At 38.1% G+C, this 24148-nt stretch overlaps 1 protein-coding gene across 6 annotated transcripts in view; it reads left to right on the plus strand.

The window, feature by feature from the left end:
* Window positions 1-2579: 2579 nt before the first annotated feature.
* LOC121706715 (immunoglobulin-like and fibronectin type III domain-containing protein 1) overlaps window positions 2580-24148 on the plus strand; it is a 38862-nt gene continuing 17293 nt past the window's right edge. The window contains exons 1-15 of one of the 6 annotated variants that reach the window (XM_042088680.1): window positions 2580-2782; window positions 8892-8981; window positions 10772-10810; window positions 11990-12109; window positions 13314-13453; window positions 13655-13754; window positions 13883-13924; window positions 14160-14205; window positions 16020-16200; window positions 16362-16475; window positions 16612-16780; window positions 16983-17255; window positions 17367-18011; window positions 19877-19981; window positions 23798-24010. In XM_042088680.1, the coding sequence (XP_041944614.1) occupies window positions 8930-8981; window positions 10772-10810; window positions 11990-12109; window positions 13314-13453; window positions 13655-13754; window positions 13883-13924; window positions 14160-14205; window positions 16020-16200; window positions 16362-16475; window positions 16612-16780; window positions 16983-17255; window positions 17367-18011; window positions 19877-19981; window positions 23798-24010 (2239 nt within the window). In that variant the 5' untranslated portion in view covers window positions 2580-2782; window positions 8892-8929. Of the gene's footprint in view, window positions 2783-8891; window positions 8982-10768; window positions 10811-11989; window positions 12110-13313; window positions 13454-13654; window positions 13755-13882; window positions 13925-14159; window positions 14206-16019; window positions 16201-16361; window positions 16476-16611; window positions 16781-16982; window positions 17256-17366; window positions 18012-19876; window positions 19982-23797; window positions 24011-24148 lie in introns of all 6 variants that reach the window. The other 5 variants (XM_042088679.1, XM_042088681.1, XM_042088682.1 and 2 more) reach the window with 5 other exon arrangements.

Raw genomic sequence — 24148 nt, forward strand, 5'->3', positions numbered from 1 at the left:
ATTATCTAAAAAAAAAAATCTTGAATTTCCCCTTGGAGATCAATAAAGTATCTATCTATCTATATATCTATCTAAATTTCAAAATATGAAATAGAAACCTATGACAACCATCACTTTCTACACACATGTGTGTGTGTGTGTGTGTGTGTGTGTGTTTGTTTGTGTGTGTTGTGTGTGTGTGTGGAGGGTCAATCAAATTCTATGATTGCCACTGATGTGAATGATTTCACAAATCACACAAACCAAATGAAATTTAAAAAATGTGCAAAAGTATCGAAATCGAGATTCTTCACTTACTGTTGGGATTGAAACAATAATGTTGGTATCGTGACAACAGGAGTTGGGAATGTGTCCCCACCAAAGCTGAGGCCATTACAAGATCATGCTTTGCTTTAATGTCAGCAGAGGTCTTTTTCCAGTATTTACTTTAAAGGAATTTTGTAACAAATTAACGATTTTGGGAGCATGACATGTAAATAGTGGTTGTTGTAGTCTGTTTTGCTTTGGGCTCTTTAAAAGGAAAAACAATAATAACAAAAAAAACAGCACCTTAGTACATACATCACATACAGTAAAGACACAGCACAGCAGCACCTTAACTATAGTACATACATTACATAAAGACACAGGGTTACTAATGTCAGGAATGATTTTTCGTACTTTTGATTCTGAATACTTAATACATCAGGCACTTTTTACCTTTACCCTTTCCTCCATTTCACAATATATCCATATATAATACATCCACTTCACCAGGTCACTCACGATAACTTTCTATTTTTTTAAACTGCGTTACAAAAATAGAGAAAACATGTAACAAATATGGTCAGTATGTTAAACATTTATTTACAGACTGAATTTACCTTGTGGTGCCCTGATCACTGCTCTAAAACCCTTCAATGTAACCTTTTGTATCCTTGTGTGCACTAATCAATCTTGCATAGTCTCCTGACAAGACGATAAATCTGTCTACATATCTCCTTTACTACTTTATTTACCCGCATGCTCTCTATCACTATACTGCAGGCTCATTGTATTGGCCTCCCCCATCCCTGTCCTTTGTCTTATTCCCCTCATTGCTCTACTTGTCTCCTGAGATGACCTCATGTCATCTCACACACACACACACACACACACACACACACACACACACACACACACACACACACAAACTCTCCTTTTCTGGGTTTCTCTGTGTCATTTCACTGCATTCAAACAGTGTTTGTCTACGACCATTATAGAGATCACTGTTCACTGTTCTATAAAGCCTGTTGCGTTTTGGTCCTGATAATTTTATTTTTGTAGCAACAGAATTCTTTCCATCCTATTCTGTCCTTCTTGCATGACGTAACTTATTTAGCAATATTATGCACTGAACTTGAGAAAGCAGCAGTATGCAAAGGCATGAGCATGACTGCTCCATGTCAGTGTAAGAATACTCCTGGCCTAGTGACATGTTGTCATACGTGACCCTGGAAGGATTAGTTATTTTTTCACACCATCTTTACCATGACACCAGGTGGTCACATGGTGAGCACACATTTTTGTCATACCCCCAAAATATCTCCCAGCTCAGTCTTAGAGACACAGCTTATGTCACTACAGCTACCTAAAAGCCATGACGACAGAAGCAGTCAATCAAGCTACTATGCAATACAAACTGAAAACTTAAAACTCAATCAGCCATAGCAAACCGTTCTATGCTAAAGTTGAGTTTAAAGACACCTGATTGTGTTTTTCTTTCATTCACTTAATTTCATTGAAATATGAGTAATTTTTCAAGATTTGTTTTCAGCATCAACCCTTGTCAAGCTATGGATGCCTCAACTCTGCAGTCACATTAAGATAGTTGAGAGGCGCTGTACAGTGATTTGTACACATAACTTTGCATCTCACGTTGCTCGGACCCCATTTGCTTCCTTTCCTCACTTGGAAACACAAATGTAACCTTTTTGGAATTGTTGCCATTCTGCTCCCTTGTGTTGAATGAATGGAATGGATTTAGTTATTTTACAAAATGAAAAATGTTTTTGTCCGGTCTTTTTTTAGAATTAGTGACTTTTTGTCAAAACTACAGGACAAAATCAATAGAACACTTCAAAAATGTCCCTTATACAGAATACCAGCACAGCCATTTGCCTCAGACTGAAACAGCATGTTCATGTGCGATACCACAACACTCCATCTCTTGAGATAAGGGTTAATTATGCCACAATCATGGGCAATTATTCTTTCAACTGGCTGGTAGGTATCTTGCTTGTGTGGTGGTCAGTTGATAAAATTCGAATGATGTTTTTCAAAATAAATGTATGTCATAAAACATTCAAACTAAAGTACATTTAGACACAGGTTAAAGACCGTATTCCGTTTTTCAATGTGAGCACAGAAAACATTCAGGGAATCTATGCCATTTCCTTTTGTTGTGTTAAGGTGGGCCAGACAGGGTCAAGTGTCATCTCGTATAATAAGGTGGCAATGCAAAAGAGGTGCAGAAGAACCCCTCTGACCTACTCATGCTAGACACCACCACTCAACACTCAAAGTCCCCTCCATACATATTCAACTGCCTCTTCCTGAGGCTCCTCCATCCATAACAGAAGAGAACTCCTTTTGGCATCAGCAGAGTAGAGGGTGCTGAGGGAACTTGCCACAGAAGCATATGTTGCTCTTGCTCCAAAGGATTTATTACCTTGCAGAACTTAGAGGCAGCACTCAAATATCAGGGTGGCAAGAGAGCTGCTTGTGAGGAGTTGATATTGTGAGCGCTGAGGACTGTGAACAGGTAGGTAGTTCTTACCTCCTCTCTGGGTGAACAGTACACAAAAGTAGAGAAAATGGAGTATCTACATCTTTAAAATGCCAGCATTCTATCCAGTAGTTGAAGGAACCGTAAGAACCATGTGTATTCATTGTGAAAGAGCTGGACTGTACTAGAAAGTAATGCAGTGTTGTCTGTAGTGTGCTAAAGACTGCTACTGTAAATGCATGAGGATGTATAAAGTCATTAATATCTTTTTATCTCTTCACCAAGAATTTCTGTAGTGTCATTAATTTTGGCATCATAACAAGTGTGTTCAGTTTAAGTTGCCCTTTCAGAGCACAATGAAAACACTGAGTTATAAAACATTATGATGTAGTTTGTGTAGTGCACATGATGATTTTTATGTGTTCTAATCTAATTTTAGCCTTCCATCATTAAGTACCCTAAAGTTGTTCTGGCCATGCATGGTACATACGCTATGACAGGATTCTATTACAGTTGTGCAGTTTGGCGCCCACACATAAAATCATTTACTTGGACATGCAGGTCTACAGTATTAGTTTCAGGGATTGGAATCTGCGGAGCTGGATGGTGCTTGTGGTCAGGTGGTGTGAAGTCATTGCAGTGAGGTTGCAGGGTGATGGCTAACTATAGATGAGGGTGTGAGATCAAAATGTGCCCTGAGATTCCTGTATGGGTGGGGATACAACCATAAAGAGGAAACAGAGCTCTAACTGTATCTAGGTTTTTAGAAATAAATTGCTGCTTAAGAATATGGCATTTTCCTTGCAGTACAACTGAATTTGAAAATAACTATAAACTATGGACAGCACAATTAAGTACAGCACAATTATTTGGGGATTTTAGCATGTTTTAGTACTTATTTCTTTCAGATTCAAAAGTTATCAAAGAACTTACTGAACAATTTTACTCCTAAACAGAACTTTGTCAAAGTATAGCTGCTACACTGTTAATGTATAAAATGATGGAAATGTTTTATTACCAACATAAAACATGACCTGGTAAACTGTTTCAGTGTTCTATAATCTATCTGTTTATCCTGGTATGAGGCCCATTACATCATTTGCCAGCTAAAGTTGAAAGCTTAGCAGTCATTTAACACCCAGGGGTATTTGTCGTCAATGACTGTTTTGCCTGAGTTATACCTCTAAGTCTCATTCTGGATAAGACACTTTGCATCCTGGTGAGTGTACTGAACGTGTTAAGCGTTGCCTGAGTTGATATATGAGAAGTTGGCCATGGATGCCGTGTCAGCTGTGAAAGAATTTTGGTGGACTGTAATCCTTCAAGCAGCACGTTCTAAGTGTGTCCTGACAAAGTGGTACTTGACTGTGGCTTTTGGTAAAATGGATTGCACTCGACTGGATGACCCACGGAACGGCGTCAATGTTGCATAAATTAAGCACTGACAGGCTATCTGATTAATACGGCAGCCATTTCTTCACCTACAACAAATGGCTATATGTTAGTGTGCTTTGCTAACTGAAAACCAGAGGTAACTGCCAGCATTTCAGGATTGGCAATAAAGAAAACTTAGAAATAATTAGCCACTTTATTGCATTAAAATACGAACACCATAACTTGTTTCATTTACAACCTCATATTAAACTTTATAGTGAGAAAAGATTTACAAGAAATATGTTTAAAGGTTCTAATTCGACTGTTATATGCAAAAGAGAATATGGGAAATGTTTTGGAGAGACTCTGCCTCTGCCCATAAATTGTAAATATATTGTGCAAAGGGGAATACGCATCACATTCATAAGGTGTTTTACTGAAATACCCACAAGGTATTTTTTCACTTGAGAAAACCCTATTCAGTGACAGAGTTTCACAACGTTACCATATCAAAAGAGCAAAATATGGTAATGACATCAACTATTGTGTTCTATAATAACTCATATTATGTTCTGTGCTCAACGAGGTCTCATCGAATAGGTAAATTACTCTTGGTACATCCGCAATGCGCACAGCAGGTCCAAGTCATTTTAATTTTATCCATCCAAGCTGCTAGTGCTGATTCACGAAGGGCTCCTGTTTTGAAGTGGAATTTTGCTCAAGAGCAATGAGTGCATTTTAATCAGTAAAAGTGATTAAATTAAAGTATCTAAAGTATCTAAATTAAAAGATTACTTTTCATATAATCACCCTATCACACCTCTCTAAAGTAACAACCTTGTGTTTTCACAACGAAACTCCAGTGATTTGTCACATAGATCTCTCTTTCTCGAGGTCACAGAGTACGAAAAAAAAAAAGCTAGAGCTAGAGCAGCCAAGCAGCTACAGTGCTACACTCTGGGGGGGTGACTTTAAAGGTGCCACCAGAACAGACAGTACTTGTGACCTTGAGAAACAGAGATATGTATGAAAAGAGTTCTCCTTTAAGCCTCTATCAGACCCTGACAGATGTCTCTGTGCTGTGAGATGGACATATACGTAGGTACAGTTAGCAGGTGAGAATACCTATTTTACCATTTTTACTATTCCACCACTATAAAAAAAACAGTAACATTATATTCGATGGCTATACACTTTTTATTCTGATATGTACTCTATCAGTCACCTTAGGTAAGGCCAGCAAGTTGGTAAGTAAGGAAATAGACCTTTTTGGGCACACAAACACACACACACACACACACACACACACACACACACACACACACACACACACACACACACACACAGTTAACTATGTGTTAATAGCCAACACTGTGTATTCCCTAAAATAAAGTCTTACTAGCACAGTGTGTTAATGATGGTTGGTTGTACATATTTTCTGTTACATATTTTAATAATAATACTGTTTGTATCTCGCTTCTTTTATCAGAATCAATGTGACATGGCTCAGTTCAATGAAGTGAAATGAATAATAATAATACGGCAACCCCACAACCTAGAGCCCAGCTTCATTACCTAACTTAATGCTATAGCACGAGTATTAAGTATTGTGACACCCATCCCTTTTAATGCTAAGAGATGGGCAGAAGGCCAAATTCTATTTTGGAAAACACTGATATTCTATTTATAATAATATATCAATGTCCACAAACAACACCATCATACAATGACAGCCAAACTCATCACAACTGATATATGAGGCCACAGGGGTGGTACTTTTTGTCCAACATGTCAAGCTGCTAGACTGTGCTCTTGCTTAGCATGTAGTGTCAAACTCACACTCTACTTCTGTCACCCGCTGCGGCTGCTGCTCTGCATACTGCTGATTTGTAATTAGGTTATGGAGCTTGTCTCCAGTTTCTCACTGCGCAAAAAATTGCTTCCTTTTAAGCAGCCGCCGTTCTTATGAGAGAAACATGTGAAGGCAGAAGGTGAGCGGCGCAGAGCTGTGTGTCACTGTCCAAAACCATTGACAGCTAATGTGTTGATAATAGCATCAGGGGGCAATGTCAATCACACTGTAGAAACACATATAACTTTTTTTTTTCCCCTTTCTAAACTTTTAGGGTTATGAGTGAAGGGTTTCATGTGACCATGAACATTTGTCCCCCTGCCTGACTGCTAAAACCCCCTATCGTACCCCCCCCCCCCCCCCCCCCCCCCCCGGACATCTCCAATGTCAATCTGTTTGGCTCCTTACTGTTGCGGAAGCACAGCCTGTTTTCAAGCATCAGCCAAGACCTTAGTAAGACAAGGGGGGAGCCATTCAGGGCAAGCATGCAGATTTAATGTGGACAATAGTTAAAATGAGGCCCATCACAAATAGCTGCAGGAGACTATTTACAAAGAGAGGACAATTAGAGGTCCTTGAACCTGATAACATGTACCTCACTACACTACACTTTCTGATTTCTTACTGATCTCCTGATACACTTTCTTTTTTATTGGCAAATACATGTTTGTTTGTTTGTTTGTTTTTGCTCCTCATATACAATCAAAACAATAACTATCCATGAAAATACACATTAAATATACACTGCTGATGAATCCCCCTATGCAATATCCAAACAAAATCACAAGCTACATTTATATCTGAATTTACACATACAAGCTCATACACTCTGCCATACATATTTGTAGTTCTGGAGTTAAGTATTGTACACATATCAGAGAAATGCCTTCTGTACTTAAGTGATAACATCATATGCAAGATATTCTCTAAATATTTTTTCACATAAAATAAAGTGCTCCCTGATCTACACAGAGGTAAATACAATGGACGCACAACATGACCTCCAACCAGTTAAGACGTTCCGACATCACGTGCCACATAATCAATGAAATACATGGATAGACCAAAATAATGGCAATCAGAATGATCATAACTACCACTACTAGTGTCAGAGTGGGCTGTGAATTGTTATCAATTCAGTAACAAAGAACATGAAGATCAGATAATTGTTTTTCCTTATGTTCCAACACATTGAAGTCATATCCACTGAAACCCCCACAATTTCTTGTTTAAATATCAAATTCTGTACCTCTATAGGAGGCAAAATAAAACAGAAACAAACCAAACTGTTGTTTCTTATGATACGATCCATTATTCAACACAAAATATACCACTATAGTAACAGCAGCGAGGAATGGTATGTATATCATGTATGTATTCAAAATTTCATTAAAATTAATGAAAAAAAAAAAAACAGTCAGCCACAACTTACTCACAGGTAACGAAGCACTCACCTCGGAGTTACATCATATGGCACATCATAGCTACTACAAACTCCAGGTTGCAGATAAGGTACAAAATAACCCCACCTCTTTTACCTGTACCCAATGAACAGTCTGCTAACTGAATAAAAACATTATGAGGTCAGACTTTACCGTAAAATTTACTAACTAGTCATTTATGAGGCATGTGATACCAGCCACAGAGAGTGGATTACATAGCCCACAGACGTGCTTCCACTGAACCATTATGGTCATATGAGTTCCTTCATTTACAATCTGTTTAAAATTAACCCCCAGTGTAAAGGTCTGTGCACAATCTCTCAGTAGTCAAGTGTATGTGCCAACATTGGAAGGATGACTAGCAGAACTGATTTTTGATTGATGGATGGATGGATACATGGATTACTAAGAGATTGGGTATGTGTGTACAAAATAGCGTCAAAATGTATTTCCCTGTGTATGCTGGGAAGGCACTGTTGTTTTATTTTAGCATGAAGACAGTGGAGGAAAAAAATGCCATTGGCATTCAGAGCACTGTACAAAGTAGGCACTGTGCAAAGTACATTTGAAGCATTTTGTCTTCTATTGACATTTATTACTATTCTATCAAGGCCTGAGCTCCCATTTATTGTACTTGGATATAGAATTTCAATTAAATTACTTTTATTTTTTGTCTGTTTATAGTCAGGCGAATTATTCTACAAATAATTCAGAAAATCTAAATATCAAAGATGATACCGATTCTTGTGCTTGTTTCACTTCGACACCTCATCTTCACCTCATCACCTCATTGACAACCACATCGTTTTGTCTTCAACTGCAACTTCAACAATGATAACAGTTTAAACTTGGTAAATCTCATTCACTCAGCTGTACAAATGATTACATCCTCACTGGGGAGTTCTACATTTACATGCAATTGAAAGTTGCCAGTTGGAGGAGCTGTGGTACAAGCAGCATCCCCTACCCTACTACATATGGGCTCAGTGCCCACAAGTGACGTGTCAAGCCCTTACGGCCCTTCCCCAGACGAAGCGTAAGTCTGAGGAAGGGCCGTAAGGGCTTGAAACATCACTTCAAATAAAACTTTAATGGGAGCTCTCTGGTGTGCGGATCTTCACTTTTCCTTGAACTTCAGTGCCCACAAGGACACAGGCTCGAGTCTGACCTGAGGTCATTTCTAAATCAAACAATCCATAGCTCTCCCATTCATTTCCTGTATACTCTCCACTGTCATAAATGCTCTCAATAGAGGGCTCGAAGAGGTTGAAAATAAATCTTGAAAAGGGGGAAGTAGCAAGTCATTATATTGAGATCTCTAGTGTACCTAGGCTCTGAGTGATTTCTATTTTTCTTGCTGCAAGACATAATGTTTTTAGACACACTAGTAATATTTTTGAATAGGACAGGTAGTGATTGTCTGGCAATGCCTTCTCATTCACAGTTATGCTTTGCTGTTTATATTCTCTCTATACAGACCCCTCTGTTGCTGTAAAGCTCTAAGCTAAAGCCAAGATGAAGTTGCCAAAGTCGAAAGTGACGGATAACTCTGCCGAGGGGCAGAAAGGTAAGAAAAAAAAAAAGGAGATCGAACAATAAAATAAAACAAATCTATATCACCAGGTAAACAGCAATGTATGGAGGAAATAAATAATTAGCTATTTTCCTGATGTTAGATGAACCAATCATCTCTATCAAACATCTCTCCTGTTATTCCCAAGAGAATTTCTATTGCATTTGCTACTTTGAAAAGATTATGGACGGTCTACGGTACTCATCAAGGACTCCCGAATGACAGTAGGACACATTCTGACCAGCAAAGCAAACCATTGGATCGTGCCACATCATAATCCATGTGAAAGTGTTGTGATGGAGTTAAATAATACACCATCACATACAACACTGAGACTGAGAAGTGATCCTCTTGATACAACACAAACCAGCATCAACATTTGAAGAATTCAGTGGAGTGAGCTATGTTCAATTCACAGTCAAAGTAGACTGTACGCATTTGTGACAACTGACGGTTTCCAGGCTTTATTATTTATTATTATTATTATTATTATTATTATTTTCCCCCCATTTTTACAGTTAAACATTTGTAAGTTCAAGTTCACCTTTAATTTTTTTTGCATGTGACATTTTATTTATTTAATTGACTGGGTGATAAATCCATCCCATGTTCATGTTAGGTACATGCCTATTAATTCGGTGGTAGGCCTGACCAATTATACAGGTACAAAGTAGGCAAATTCATCAGCAAATAGGCTATAAACCTAAGCCATAATTAAATAGGCAAAAATGCTATAAGAGCATTTGCCATACTTAATCTTATCTGCAATTATTGTTTTTATATTTTTTTTCCACTCACCTCACGCCCGTTTACTGCTCTGCATTCCTCCTAATCCGCTCCACACTTTGGGAACCACAGATTTAACACCAGTTATTTGCATTTATCTTTGCATCGCTTAAGTATCACAAAAACAGCTCATATTATGGTATGATATTTCCATTGATATTGGAACAGAGAAAATATGTGGAGAAAGAACATGAATCTTATTAGCATATCAAATAAGCATGTTCTCTTTTGAAGAAACAAGGTTTGCACCCATGCTTTTCATCTAGCTTGTTTTGCTTTGAATGCAGTTGGGAAACATGCTTTTTGAGAGATGAGCAATAAGAAAACAAAGATCAACCAAGGATGAGCATGAAAATGGTGGGATTTCTGTAGGGAATGGGAAGTATCTCACATCACTGAAAATTCCTCCATGTCAAATACAATCAAAATGTGAACAATGAAAATATGGATTGTTCCATTGTCCGTGGAAGTCCCAAAGGAACAAAATGCTGCACAGTTCTGAAAATGCTGTGAACATACACATCTGAGGATGGAATGTATTGATGATCGGGGGAAAAAAAGAACTACAGTAGAAGCTGATGATTCATCAGATCCATGCAAGGTCTCCAATACTCACAGTTCTAACAGTTACAAACTAACCATCAACTACACACAGAGAAGAGGATGAGAAGAAATCAGAGGTGGACACTCATCTACAATTCATGCCATTGTGTACTTATATATCTCAAAAAGATGTTATATGTACTTCATGCTAATTTCCAGCAACTTTATATCCTGCTTTTATAAGGATGTCCTGAGGGATTATTTGTCTCTGCCACCATTTAGAATCTTCTACAAAGGAAAGCCCATTTCTTACATATTTTGTTGATCCTCTCCATTTGTCTTTGTCTGTTTGTCGACAATCTCTGTCAATGTTCCCAAGTCACACGTTTGACAATCTCTTGTCCTGTTTCCTTCCACCATTGTATTGTCCATTTATGTTAAAACACCTACAGTAGAAGGTGCAGGTGCTGAAGGAGAGTCCACCAAGAAGAAAGGTATGCCTCAAAGGATCACAGTCTAAACATTTGAACAATTTTTCAATACAAATGTTCAGACTGTTTTCTTTGACTGCACATATTCACTGAATATGCATATGACTATGACATATGTGACTATATGCTTGCTAACTTCTGTGTGGATGTCCCATGACTCATCAAATCCCCATTAAGGGTTTAAACAGACTCATGTCTAGCTGCTAACACAGCTATTATAACACACCAATGTACACAGATAATTATAAGGTCACTGCAGTTATTACATGGCTTGGAGGAAAACTTGATTGTGATTGGCAAACTGAGGGGTGAAGAGGTCTGATATTTTACAGACTAGACTGTGTATCAGACCTTTACAATGCCCAAATCAAAGTAAAGGCTATCTAAACAGTCCCACTAGGATCTTGAGAGGGTTTGTTGCTTATATTGCGGCCAAAAGTGACTGAACTTGCTCTTTGAATTACTGGGGTTATTATTTTTGGGGAATTACTGACTGATTTTTGTTTTTAAATTACATATAATTTCTTGCATTTCTTTTGTGGGAATTATCAAGGTAATACAAGAGAAATACAAACCTGGGAAATCCTTCAATTTGACTGGATTTGCTAAAGACACAGGTAGCAAAACTAATTCAAACTTAATTCAAAGTTTAAGATAATTTCTATAGAAAGCAGCCATGTAATAACAAAGTGAACATTCTTACTGGGACTCTCACTAACAAAACTGTCCTTATTTTCTCAACACCCCTACAATCTCACAAGGGGCACAAAGGTTGAACTTTATCAAAACCTTTTACAAAACATAGCTACACTATTCTTCTTTAGTGTAGCTATGTTTTGTAATAAATTACAATAAACATTTTTTTAATAGGTGACAAGGACATTTCACTTTGTTCACCAGTATTCCTCTGCCTAATTTTCTGTGCGCTATGCATTTTAATATATAAATAAAAATGTCTTATAATTTATGTCCATAAAAGAGGAGTAGCATGAGCACATATCCATTGTCCAGATGCTTGAGAGTAGTTGATCTAATGTTTCATTACAATCTTTTAAAAGCCTAATTAATTAAAACAACATGTCGCTCCACATTACTTTAACAGGGTTACTGCTTGATTACACTGTTCTAAAATCTGTTTTTGCAATGCATATGTCTGACTAATTGCATTGCCTTTCTGTTTAGGCATCAAATTTAGGTCTAAGGTGCCTGGGGTCATGATCACACAATATATTGAAACGCTCCCGGAAGGAAAAACCACTCCAGACTTCACTCGCAAACCAATTGCATTGACAATTCAAGAGGGTAAGGCTATGCTAAATTAATTATTGGTTATTAATGACAAATATTTGCTCTTGCAAAAACGTATTGGAAAACTTCACAAGCACAACAGGAGTTTCTGCCCTAAGCACCATTTCTATAACTTCCCAAAGTGATGCTCAAATTGCAATGCAAAGTTAGTGCACTGGAAGCAATACAAAGTTAGTGCACTGGAAGCAATGCAAAGTTAATGCACTCTAATGTGTGGTGGACACTGCATGTTTTACATGTTTTAAAGATTTTACTGTACATTGACTACAAGCCTGACTTTGGGCAACAAGGCATTTCTAAAAAAAGCTAGCAGTATAAAAATCTGAGCTCCATGCCAGACTGCACCCATATTCATCAGACCACCATGGTAACAGGTGGGATGGCCAGAATGAAACTCTGTGACCTTGGTCACATGTCAGTCAGTGACTCAGGTTTATGTTGTGGGAAATATTAAAAGCACAGGGGAAGAGTCGTGGGCGAGAGTGACTAAATTTAGGTGTCTATAATACTGGAAATGATTTACTGGATTTGCTGCTTCTTCTCTGGATGCTTGTCCACGGCACGGGACAAGCATCAAGGACGCAATGTGGCTAGAAAGAAACCAAATAGCTCCTATTGCATATCACTCTCCTAGCCTCAGCCCAAATGAGGTGTGCAATACAAGTGGTGATGATACAGGTTACACAGATAGCATATCAAAATGTTGTGCTAAAATATAGCATTGTTCTTATTTGGATATTAAAGAAAACAATGTGGGTCAAGAAAGCGTTCCTTCAGGGTATAATAAATCCCTATGAGTATCTAAACCATTTTTATAATAACATATGTAAATTCAGAAGCTCAGAGAATATAAGCAACAAAATATACTGTAGGCATAGCATACACCAGCACTGCAATAGCACCTGTATCTTTCTTGTTATAGATTTAACAAACTTTCAGAAGGATGTTTGCCTTAATCTCTGAAATGAGCTATGTTCGAGAGCATCATTCTAGAGCCCACCCTACCAATAACTCTCACTACATTAACACCTCATTGCTATCATAAAGTTGACAGCATTTAACTCCTCTTTAACTGGAAGCTAAATCGTCCATAATGAAAGCTTGGGAATTGTTTACACCATTATTATAATTATTTTTTACTGTGGAATCACTTGTGTAATATGAATAGCTGTGCTAATCATGATGTTTCAAAACGCAGGGAAGCTTGCCATATTTAAAGCCATTGTGCATGGAGAGCCAAAGCCTGAGGTCACATGGAGAAGAGCCAATGGGGAAATGAGCGACCCGGAAAAGTTCCAAAGCAAATATGACGAAAATACAAATGAACACACCTTAGAGGTAAACATCACTGGCTTTATCATGAATATGTAGAACAGGATGCCTGCAGACACATGGCAGTCTCACATGGCACGCACACACACACACACACACACACACACACACACACACACACACACACACACACACACACAAACAATCACATTTGTTGCTTATCAATTAATTGTGCACTACTGATTAACATTGTCAGTCATCCTTCAGATACCTAATGTAAGTTCGGATGAAGCTGACACCTACAAGTGCTATGCCAGAAATGAATTTGGAAAGGCTGTGTGCACTGTCATGCTGAATATTATTGAAGGTATAATAACACATTACAAATGCTTCAATAATATAATTCAACTGAATTTAATGGGATTCTGATTTAATCAACACCACCATAATAACTGTGTATTTTTGTTTGTTTCATGGACATCATTGTATAAAAAGTTGGTTTCAAAAAGAAGAAGGAGATGGCAAAGTCTAAAGAAGGTATGCAACATATACAAAGTAAACAAAATACCTATTGTTTAGCTTCATAACTGTCATGATCTTTCCTCTCTTAATGTACTTTATGTGTATATCACATTGTACTTTTCTGTACATTTCACATTTTACACTTCTGGTTAGATGCAAACTGCATTTAGTTGTCTCTGTACTTTTACTCTGCACAATGACAATAAAGTTGAATCTAATCTAAAAAAATCTAATCTCTTTAATCTTTAAGGACCTAAACAAAATCCCACAGAGTTCAGAAAGATGTTGAGGAAAGGGTGAGTCACTGACTGATTTATTTGACATTATAAGGACACGGAGTGGTACATTGTTGGAGAGGAGAATGCAGAAGCTAATCTGTTCATACAACTTTTCCAATTTTCCCCTTTCTATGTATACTTTGTCAGTTTTCTGTACTTAATGATATTCTGTACATAATGAAATGTGAAATTTAAATGCACAAATATAGCTGCAAGCAGCAATGAGGGGGCCAAGCAGAATAGGCCAGAGTAGCCACGGCAACAAGATAGAACTCAGCAGACATCCGCGATCAACATTTTCAACTAGTGTAACATCAAAACATAACTGACTTTGTAGGGCTGAAACAGGGCTGAGTATTGCTGCTGCCGCCGCCAGCCAGCCCCTCCCCCACCTAATCACCCCTGCCCGTCCCGCCCTGCCGTTGCACACACGCTTTAGAATGAACTGGATGGAACATGTTGTCATCAGTTTCACATCAAAAAATAAAAGATCGATAAAACACATCAACAACTACAGGCCAAAACGCATTTTTGGCAATTGCAGCGCCCCTTAGAGGTCAAAGGTCACCACATTTTTTAAGAGTCCTTCTGATGGGGTCGTTAATAGGTATGCTAACTATGCTAGCAATGCTAACTATGTTAACCATGCTACTTAGCTAACTTAACTAACGTTTTCTAGCAGTTTTGTTAAACATGCTAACTATGCTAGCAATGCTAACTATGTTAACCATGTGACTTAGCTAACCTAGCTTATCATTTTTAGTAGTTATGCTAACTATGATAACTAGCATGTTAACAATGTTAACATGCTAACTATGCTAACCATGTGACTTAGCTAACCTAGCTAATCATTTTTAATAGTTATGTTAACTATGCTAACTAGCATGCTAACATGCTAACTATGCTAACCATGTGACTTAGCTAACCTAGCTAATCATTTTTAGCAGTTTTGCTAACAATGCTAACATGTTAACCATGCTAACTAGCTACAGTGGGTAGGAGTCATAGTTGATGACAAGTGTTGACATAGTTGATGACAAGTTAAAAGTAGACCGTTTAAAAGTTGAATGTAAAAAGTTCAGTAGTTTAATGGGTTACATTGTTTAACAGTGGATTATTGTAGTGAGGACTTTTATTTTGAAACAGTTTTGGGCAGAGGAAACAGTTGAATAGGATGTGTAGTCTTAATTGACCCAGATTGTATGCTTAAAGCCTGAGGCTGCAGGTGGCCTGAACACCTGCCATAGGATTCTAATTGCTTAATGGCCGTATTATGATGTCATAATCGGCAATGTTAAGTCTATGGGGATTTTTAAAAAGTTTTTCTTTAATAGTTTAAAAAGTATAAAAGTTTCAAAGTTGAAAAGACATAGCAACCCGATCTGTTTGAAGACCTACGTTACAAAGTTTGAAAGAAGTTTCTAAGTTAAACTGTTCAAGAGAAATTATGTACGGAAAAAGTGGTAAGCGGAATAATAATAAGAAGAAGAAGTTGCCTAGGAAGAACAGTACAGTGCATTTTCATGCACTGTAATAATAAGAAATCATAGAAACACAATGGGTGCCTTCGCAGCTTCGCTGCTTGGCCCCCAAATATACTCATGGAAACAGTCGCCAGAACACTGGCTAAAAAATCAGGGACATCAAAGTAATGGCTAAATTTTAATAATGACATCACAGATGCTCCAACTATAGCAAGTTTCAAATCCAGATTAAAACCAAGCTGTTACCTAATGATTTCTGCTAACTGATCAAATGCTGTTCTTCCTCACATTGAATTGGCTCTGGGCATGAAATGTGCTATATAAATAAACTTGCCTTGCCTTGTCTAGTAAAAAGCAGACGACTGAAAAGAAGGAAGGAGAGATTGATGAGGATGTCTGGGACATATTGTTGAGCGCTGATAAGAAGGACTATGAACGTATATGTTTTGAGCATGGCATTACGGACTTCCGTGGAATGCTGAAGAAGCTGCAGGAGATGAAGAGAGTACGAGAAGAGGAGCAAGCTCAGGTATACTTTGAGACGAAACAAAAAATAGCAAAAAAGTTCATGTATCCTTGTCACTCGTCAAGAAATGATTATATTCCAAATGCAAAATTGTTCTTGTGGACAACAACAACCAATGAGTTTAAGGTTCTGATCAAATCGAATTTCTGTGTTTGACTTTGCAGTTCATTCAACATCTAAGTAATCTCAAGCAGATTAAAGTCAAATCAGAGGATACTGCTGAATTTGAACTTGATATGGACCTGAAGGACCCCAACAGTCAGGTTTTCATCTACAAGGTTAGCGGGGGCTTTCTTGTCAGAAATATTGTGTTACATACTACCGTTTCAGTAAAACTGTTTAATTTCCTTTAAGAAGACGACCTTAATGGGTTTTTGATGTCACTGAGTTTTGCATTTGTTTCATGACTACTAGGATGGAGTTATGGTTGCTTTCAGTAAAGACATGGAAGTGGATATGAAGCATTGTCTGAAACAAGTTGGAAAGAAATTTGTTTTCACTGTCAAAAACCTGAAACCAGAGGATGCTGGACTTTACCAACTGGACGTTGAGGGTGTTAACATCTTCTCTACTGATTTCAAGCGTAAGTATTGTACAACAACAATTTGGTTGGTTACTGCATGATATCAGAATGACAAAATAGCATGTGTCAATAACAAATGCTGTACTGTACAAAATAATAAATAATTTTTGAAGAAATAATCATCTGATTGCAATGAAACTTAATGATGTTTTACCACATCACACCTGATTACTGAAAATCTATACTCCTTTCCCAACATCAGTTCCTCCTGTCGAGTTTGTTGTCAAAATCCAGGAAGTTAAGGCAGAGGAGAGGCAAGATGCTCAATTTGAATGTGTCCTCAGCCTGCCAATGCCTGAGATTACATGGACTCTGAAGAACAATCCTATAGAGAACAGCGAGAAGTATGAGATAATTGTGTCTGAAGACAAGCTTATCCATAAGCTTCTCATCAAAGATTGTATGCCCGTTGATGGTGGAATCTATGCGGCTATAGCAGGCCTCAAATCTTGCAGTGCTTGGCTGATAGTTGAGGGTAAGAACCCTGTAAATATATTTATTTCACATCAAAACAAGCAATGCATTTTCCTTATCCAATTACATTTTGTACTAATTTCTCATTAATCTTTCAAAATTGTCAATTTAGCTGACAAATCATCGAAGGGTAAGAAAAAGGAGAGAAAAGCAGGTGTGGCTGGTGGAGGCCAAGACCTGGCCAAGATTGCAGCCGAGCAGGCGGAGAAAATGAAAAAAGATATGGAGGCAGCCATGGAGGCAGCAAAGAAAGCCAAAGCAGACAGGGAAGCAGCTGACGCTGCAGCCCTGGAGGGTGCAGATGCTGCATCAAAGCAGAGAGCAGAGGACAGGGCAGCAGCGGCTGAAAAGGCGGCAAAGGAGGCGGCTGAGAAAGCAGCCAGAGAAGCGGCTGAGAAAGCAGCCAGAGAAGCAGCTGAGAAGGCTGCGAGGGAGGCCGAGGAGGCAGCCAAGAGAGCAGCAGCATTAAATGATGCCGACGCTGCCGCCAAGGCGGCTGCAGAGGCAGCCCTGGCTGCGGCCAACAGGCCAGGGGCCACCAAAGAAGAGATAGAGGCGGCAGAAGCTGCTGCAAGGGCGGCCGCAGAGGCTGCTGCAAAGGCGAAGGCTGATTCTGACGCAGCAGCAGCAGCAGCAGCGGCAGCGGCGGCGGCAGCAGCAGCAGCAGCGGCGGCAGAAGGGGCAGAAGAAGGGGCAGAGGGAGCAGAAAAAAGGAAACGCGTCCGAGATGGACCACTTGTTCCAGATACCATCATAGGTAGGGTGTGCTCAGTAAAAGCTTCTTTTGAATGTCTTACAGAATCTTTTTTATATCTCTTCCTTAAATCTCTGACTGACAATGAGTGGCTGTTGGACCAGATACTGGAAGAACAGTATAAGGTCATTCCTTGTCAAATAAGATAAGGTTGTTGCTGCACCATCTCAGATTTATTTCAAACCTTGTCTATATCAGGAATGAGTCCCTAAACCAAGGCCTATGAAATATTTCTGTTCAAATCATATGTCTTCATATTATTTTCAGCCCTTGAAATTACTTCAGTTTTACAGCCTGAAAATCACATTGTCTGGTAAGCAATGTTTGGGCATTAATATAATGAAAAGTATTATTCATAGGCAGCCCAAACTTAAGTAAGGTAGAAGACAAACATGCTCTCAGCATGACTAAACCATTAAAAGTTTGTACGGCATTCTCATTGATTTTCTACAAGACCCTAGATTTCGGTATCAATCATCATTTTATTTTTTTACATACATAGGCCTACTATATTTTATTAATGTTGTACCAATATTTGAGCTCTCCACATATCATGGGGCTTGAAGATTTCAAGGATTTTCGGTCATTTTCATAGGATTAAAGTGGTATGTGGGGAAGTTAGTAGGCACTTGAAAATCTTTGTGAAAGTAGCTCAGTGTATGAGAATTTATTGTACAAAGTGCAATTGTATGATTGTTTTGCCTCAGGGCCAAGAATGAAAGCCTATAGGTATACAATGTAGCCAAGCAAGTGTATTTATATATTAATGAAACATGGTACATGATTGTCACTTATTATAAACCGAGCTCTTACTATATTGGCAATTACTATAAACCAAGCTATTCCCACCTTGGTTTTTGTGTTCCTAGCTACCCCACATACCATTTAGACCTATAACATTACCAAAAAATGCAATCACACCTTGTTTTATCCTTAACATCTTCTGTGCATTTGTTGCAGACACCTCAAATATTGGCTTAACATTACCAGTAATAAAGTATTGTATTTGTAGACAAAATAATGATAGGTGCCATGTCGACATTTCACAGGTCTTAGTTTTGGGACCTAAATATTTGGTAGACAAACTTTGAGCAAAATCTGAGATGGATCTGAGATGGATTTGCCAGCAGTTTACCCAGATTATCTTAATAACATCTGGACCAACAGCCACTGCGTTCCAAGTACGCAAATATAGTTGACTTGGGCCCATTTACCTAGTATCTGCTAAAACATACTAAATTATTAGAGGCTTTTAATTGCACAAAATGCACATTAGCATTGTGTTTACAACAACTGATATTGATTATCCTAAAAAAAACATATTTAGCACAATAATTACTACAGCAAACCAAGGTGGTGTTTGCTGTGCTATGGCAATATGTGAATTTCTTAGAAAATATATGAAACAAAACTTTTTAAAATGATGATTTTACATGTAATTTAACATACTTTTTTATATTAAGACTGCATATGTTATATGATTTTACACTTTTTAATGTGCATTGATTTTACGGGAGAAACTGTTTTGCTGCCCATCATGTCTGTCAGTCTATGTGCAATGTTACCTGCATAAGTAAGTGTTATCCTGTATTGCACCACAGTTTTGTTTTTCTATTTGTGGTTATTATTGCTATTGTAATGCGGAGTCCATTCCAGGATGCTTACTTGATGATTATAAAACATAAATGCAACTCATCATGGTGAATTAAATAGGACACAAAACACATCAATAAAATGACACCTCAATAACTTGGTTATGGTTTAACCAAAACAGTCACACTTCACATTATTCAAACACTACTAGAAACAATACATGCACAGCTTTGTTTAACACATAATATCTGTTTTACATTCATAATCAACAATAGGACAGTCACAAAGCGACATGGCAAATAGTCAAAATGGTGCAGGAGGCAAAGCCAAGGGTCGCTCTCGCACCAAGCAAGGCCCACTGGTCCCAGACACGGTTGTGGGTAAGACAGTCTGCATGTGCAGGCCGAGGATGCATGTAGAAATTCAAAGCCAGGTGGTAACATTTTTTATGCGACTATGTGTGATAACCTAGAATTGTGTTGTGTACATTTTGTTAAGTGTGAATGTAGTATCACACTTAATTAATATAGATATAACGATATATAGTTATTAATTAACAGAGGCAAACTAATAAATAAAATTTAGAAGTTCATCAGACAGGGTTCCCACTCTAAGTGAAATTCCGTGAACCGATTTTTCTGAAACTGAATTTCATTGACCTACTATATAGTGAAGGGTGCAATATACCGACCAAAGATTTCAGAACAGTTCTGTAGCGTTCAAGAGTCTTTTACTTTTTTAGGGTGGGAGATAAATAAATGGACATTGAATAAACAAAGTTATGCGAACCACAAATACCACATCTGTTAAAGCTAATAACCAGATATACACCAATTCTGAGTGGAAATATTTGTATTAATGTATTTTGACAAGTAAATTTTAAACTGCTATTAAAATTCCCTGATATTCCATGACTTTGCCCCCAAAATGATAAAATTCCCTGACTTTCCATGGCCCGGTTTCCCAATAACGATCGACGACGACGCTTACGAGGGTTTTCTACAATTCATCTCAAGATTGTTCGCTTGTTTTTTTCCGAACATGCTCGTAGCATGAACATGTGTGCACTGCTTTTAAGATGATCTTAAGGGGAGCTGTCTGAGTTAATAGTTCTGAAATATCCTCTAATTTGGTGACGTCAGGTGACTGCACGTCACAGCTACTTAAACTTTGCATCTAGCCTAGGCTACATTAGGCTAATTCACTTCAATACGAAAATAGAAAAACTTTGGCATCTACATGTAAATATCCCCAGCTGGCTATATACCACACAGAGACATAAATAACATTAATTATTTAAGATTAGATTGTTTCACCGGTTTCATATTTGTTGCATGATGTATGGACATACTGTAGGCTTAGGCTATTTGTTCTTTGCTACTTGTGAGTGCACCACTGTCACTGAAGAAGACGTTTGAAGATGAGAAAGAGGTCGAGTATAGCGAGGAAATGTGTAGTCTTAAATACCATAAAGGCTTGGATTTTGACACAGCACAGGCTAAGCTACATGTTACTTACTCTGCTTGTACTTTATAGGCCTTATTAAGAGAGCCTACAATTAGACAAAGAGAATTAGAGATTACAATTAGAGAATTGCAAACTTTTCTGGCAATGTCTCATTTCATAACTTAATTGCATTTTTGTCCATTTTAATCACATTATTATGAACATGAAATGAATGCTAATTTGCACACAAAAATCTGATTCATTACAAGTAAATGCACGTAAGTAATCCAACGTAAATTGGATAATTACAGTCTTAGTTGTAATTTCCCTGTATGTCCTGTGGGTGACCTTAGTGAGACGTACCTGTTAAGACGCTCTTAGCCTCTGGATCGCTTGTAGACCCACGAGTGTTTTCACAACATTCTTAAGCAATGATGGTTTCGGAAACAGTCCACAAATCTTAAAACATTCGTAAGAGGAACTTTACAACCTTCTTAGGCTTATGATGCTTTCGGGAAACCGGGCCTATGTCTGGAATAGACACAATTCCATGATATTCCAGAATTTTCATGACGTGGGAATCCTGTTAGATACTGGTGTTTTTTTTTTAGTTTACAACACAGTTAATGTACAAATAATAAGACATACACTATCGGTCAAAAATTTGGGGTCAGAACACCAGCTGAGATCAGTTGCATTGTTTTTTAATCAGGGCAACAGTTTTCAGATTACATTATGTTCCTACATAATTGCAAAAGGGTTCTCAACTCTTGTAGAAAGAAATGGCTAATCTTTAACGCAATATCTACATTGCCCATTATCAGCAACCATTGATCCAATGTTCCAAAGGCACATTCTGTTTACTAATCTGATATAATTTTAAAAGGCTAACTGAGAAAACATTGGAGAACCCAAGTTTTCACCACAAGTATATTCAAGCTGGTAGTGTTTCTCATGCCAGTCACATAATTCTCAACTCAATTCAACCACACTAACTATAAATACAGATATCACTTTGCCCGAGTTAATATTATAGACTTTGGGTACCTAATATAATACAGAATAATTTAGACTAGTATGTAGATACTGCTGACTGCATTTCCTTTAGAAAGAAATAATATTATCAAAGTAGTTGTAAACTACTTTGCGTTTGCCTGCCATACAGTATGTAGAATTATATTTATAACCACTCACTAATTCTACAATTGAATATGTCATACATCAGCTTGCTTATCAAATTGCTTTTTGTCCGCAATTTCTCCTGTGTGTGCATCTGTGTGTTCATACTTGTTCACATAAGGTTTTTTAAAGTGACTGTCAATCAATTTCTAAATGGCTGGATTTTGATTTTCTATCCTGTCCACTTTTCCTCGACCTCAATGGAAAACATCAAGAATTCATAAAGACGAATTCATAAAGACAACCGCGATGTTAAGAGAATACAACTTTACAGACACTAGGTTACCTAATATGGGAAGGCTAGTGTTATTGACAAGTGTAAGATTGATCGTTTTGTGTTATCAGGTGCAAGGAATTGTGGGACATCATTATCTCATCTCCTTTTGTAAAGGTTACTTCAATGTACCCTATGCTAAAGGAGTTTCAAAAAGAAGCATAGACTGTCGTAGTCATCCGGAAGCTAGTTTTTAGCGTTAGCATTAATGCTTCTTGGTTCGTAAGACAAAATCTCCATGGGAAAATGAATGGAGTTTTTGGTAATACAGTTCAAATAAGGTCTGAGCGAAGCAAAGGCCGTCGAAAACCTTGGCGTTCAGTTTGACGAGTTAAAATGTATTTATTATTAGGTATTAGGTATTAAGATTTTGCTAAAAATGCTACAGCAAAAATGGACTACAGCGCGCTGCTTGCCTGGTGTAACCAGCAGGACGGTTGAGAGGTATCCATGGTTACAGATGACTCTTCACTCACTCCCCTCGACTTCTCACATAACTTTACATTACAGTCATAGTAGATTACACATTCAACCGATTGTGCCTGCCAAACCCTTCTGTAATCGATATGTTAACTTTATTTAACAGCGTGATTATTATGAAAAGTTATTATCCTTGCTCACTAAAGCTAACTGTGGTTAGCTACTGCTTGCCTTGTGACGCACAGCCAGGAGACTGTCTGTGGAGACAGTCTGTAGTTTAATGTTTTTCGCTGGTACTGTAGCAGAGGCAAAGCAACAGTCATATTTTAGCGATATAGCAGATCTAAAGTCCTCAGAGACAACATGCAGACTAATTTTCTTAAAAGGGGATTCGCGAGCAGTTAGTTAACTATTGGGGGGCCATTCATTTGCGCATAGGGATTTTTTCTTACAAACCAGAACATGCAAAAATGCTAATCGAACACATACAAAATGACGGTAGTGTCTACCACACTCTATTGAAGTACCTTTTATAAGCCTTTATCACTGAAATTTTCCTGGTCATTTCACTCCATTAGTAACCTGCCCAAGCAAATAATAATAATAATAATAATAAATCCAAATGCAGCCATTATCTTGACAATTGCTTTGAGAAGCCAAGTTATCTGTCATTGTTGCTCTGTTACTGTCACAATTACTGCAATTTGTTGTTACGGAATCCATTGTTGCAGCTATTTTTGCTACTGCTGTTACTGTTGTCTTTGTTCTTGTGTCCACCCCTAAATGTCATTCATGTTCTATGTCGCTTTCTGAAACAACTCCTCGCGATACCACGTTTGTGGTAACAACGGATGTGGTGCTCACCTAAATGCTGAAGGTGGGAACCCTGGGCATCATGGGAACCCTGGGCATCATGGGAACCCTGGGAATCATGGGAACCCTGGCAACCCTGGGAATCATGGCAACCCTGATGGCGAATCGGCTGTTGCAGGTGCAGGGTCAGTAGCAGGCAGCGATGCAGCCGGTGATGAAGCCGGCAGGCGCTCTGGCCGTGTCAAGCAAGGCCCGCTGCTAGAGGAGACCGTCATTGGTAAGGGACGGCCAAGGGTTCGACCGACGGTTGCATGGAGCAAAATCAAAGTCATTTGGAACTAAATGACTTTGCGACTGGTTTGGAATTCTATAAGATTAGAAAAGGTGTGACCTTTCCAAATGGAAGTAGATTTAA

Source organism: Alosa sapidissima, chromosome 4 (genome assembly GCF_018492685.1).
Source record: "Alosa sapidissima isolate fAloSap1 chromosome 4, fAloSap1.pri, whole genome shotgun sequence".
Classification (NCBI taxonomy): domain Eukaryota; kingdom Metazoa; phylum Chordata; class Actinopteri; order Clupeiformes; family Clupeidae; genus Alosa; species Alosa sapidissima.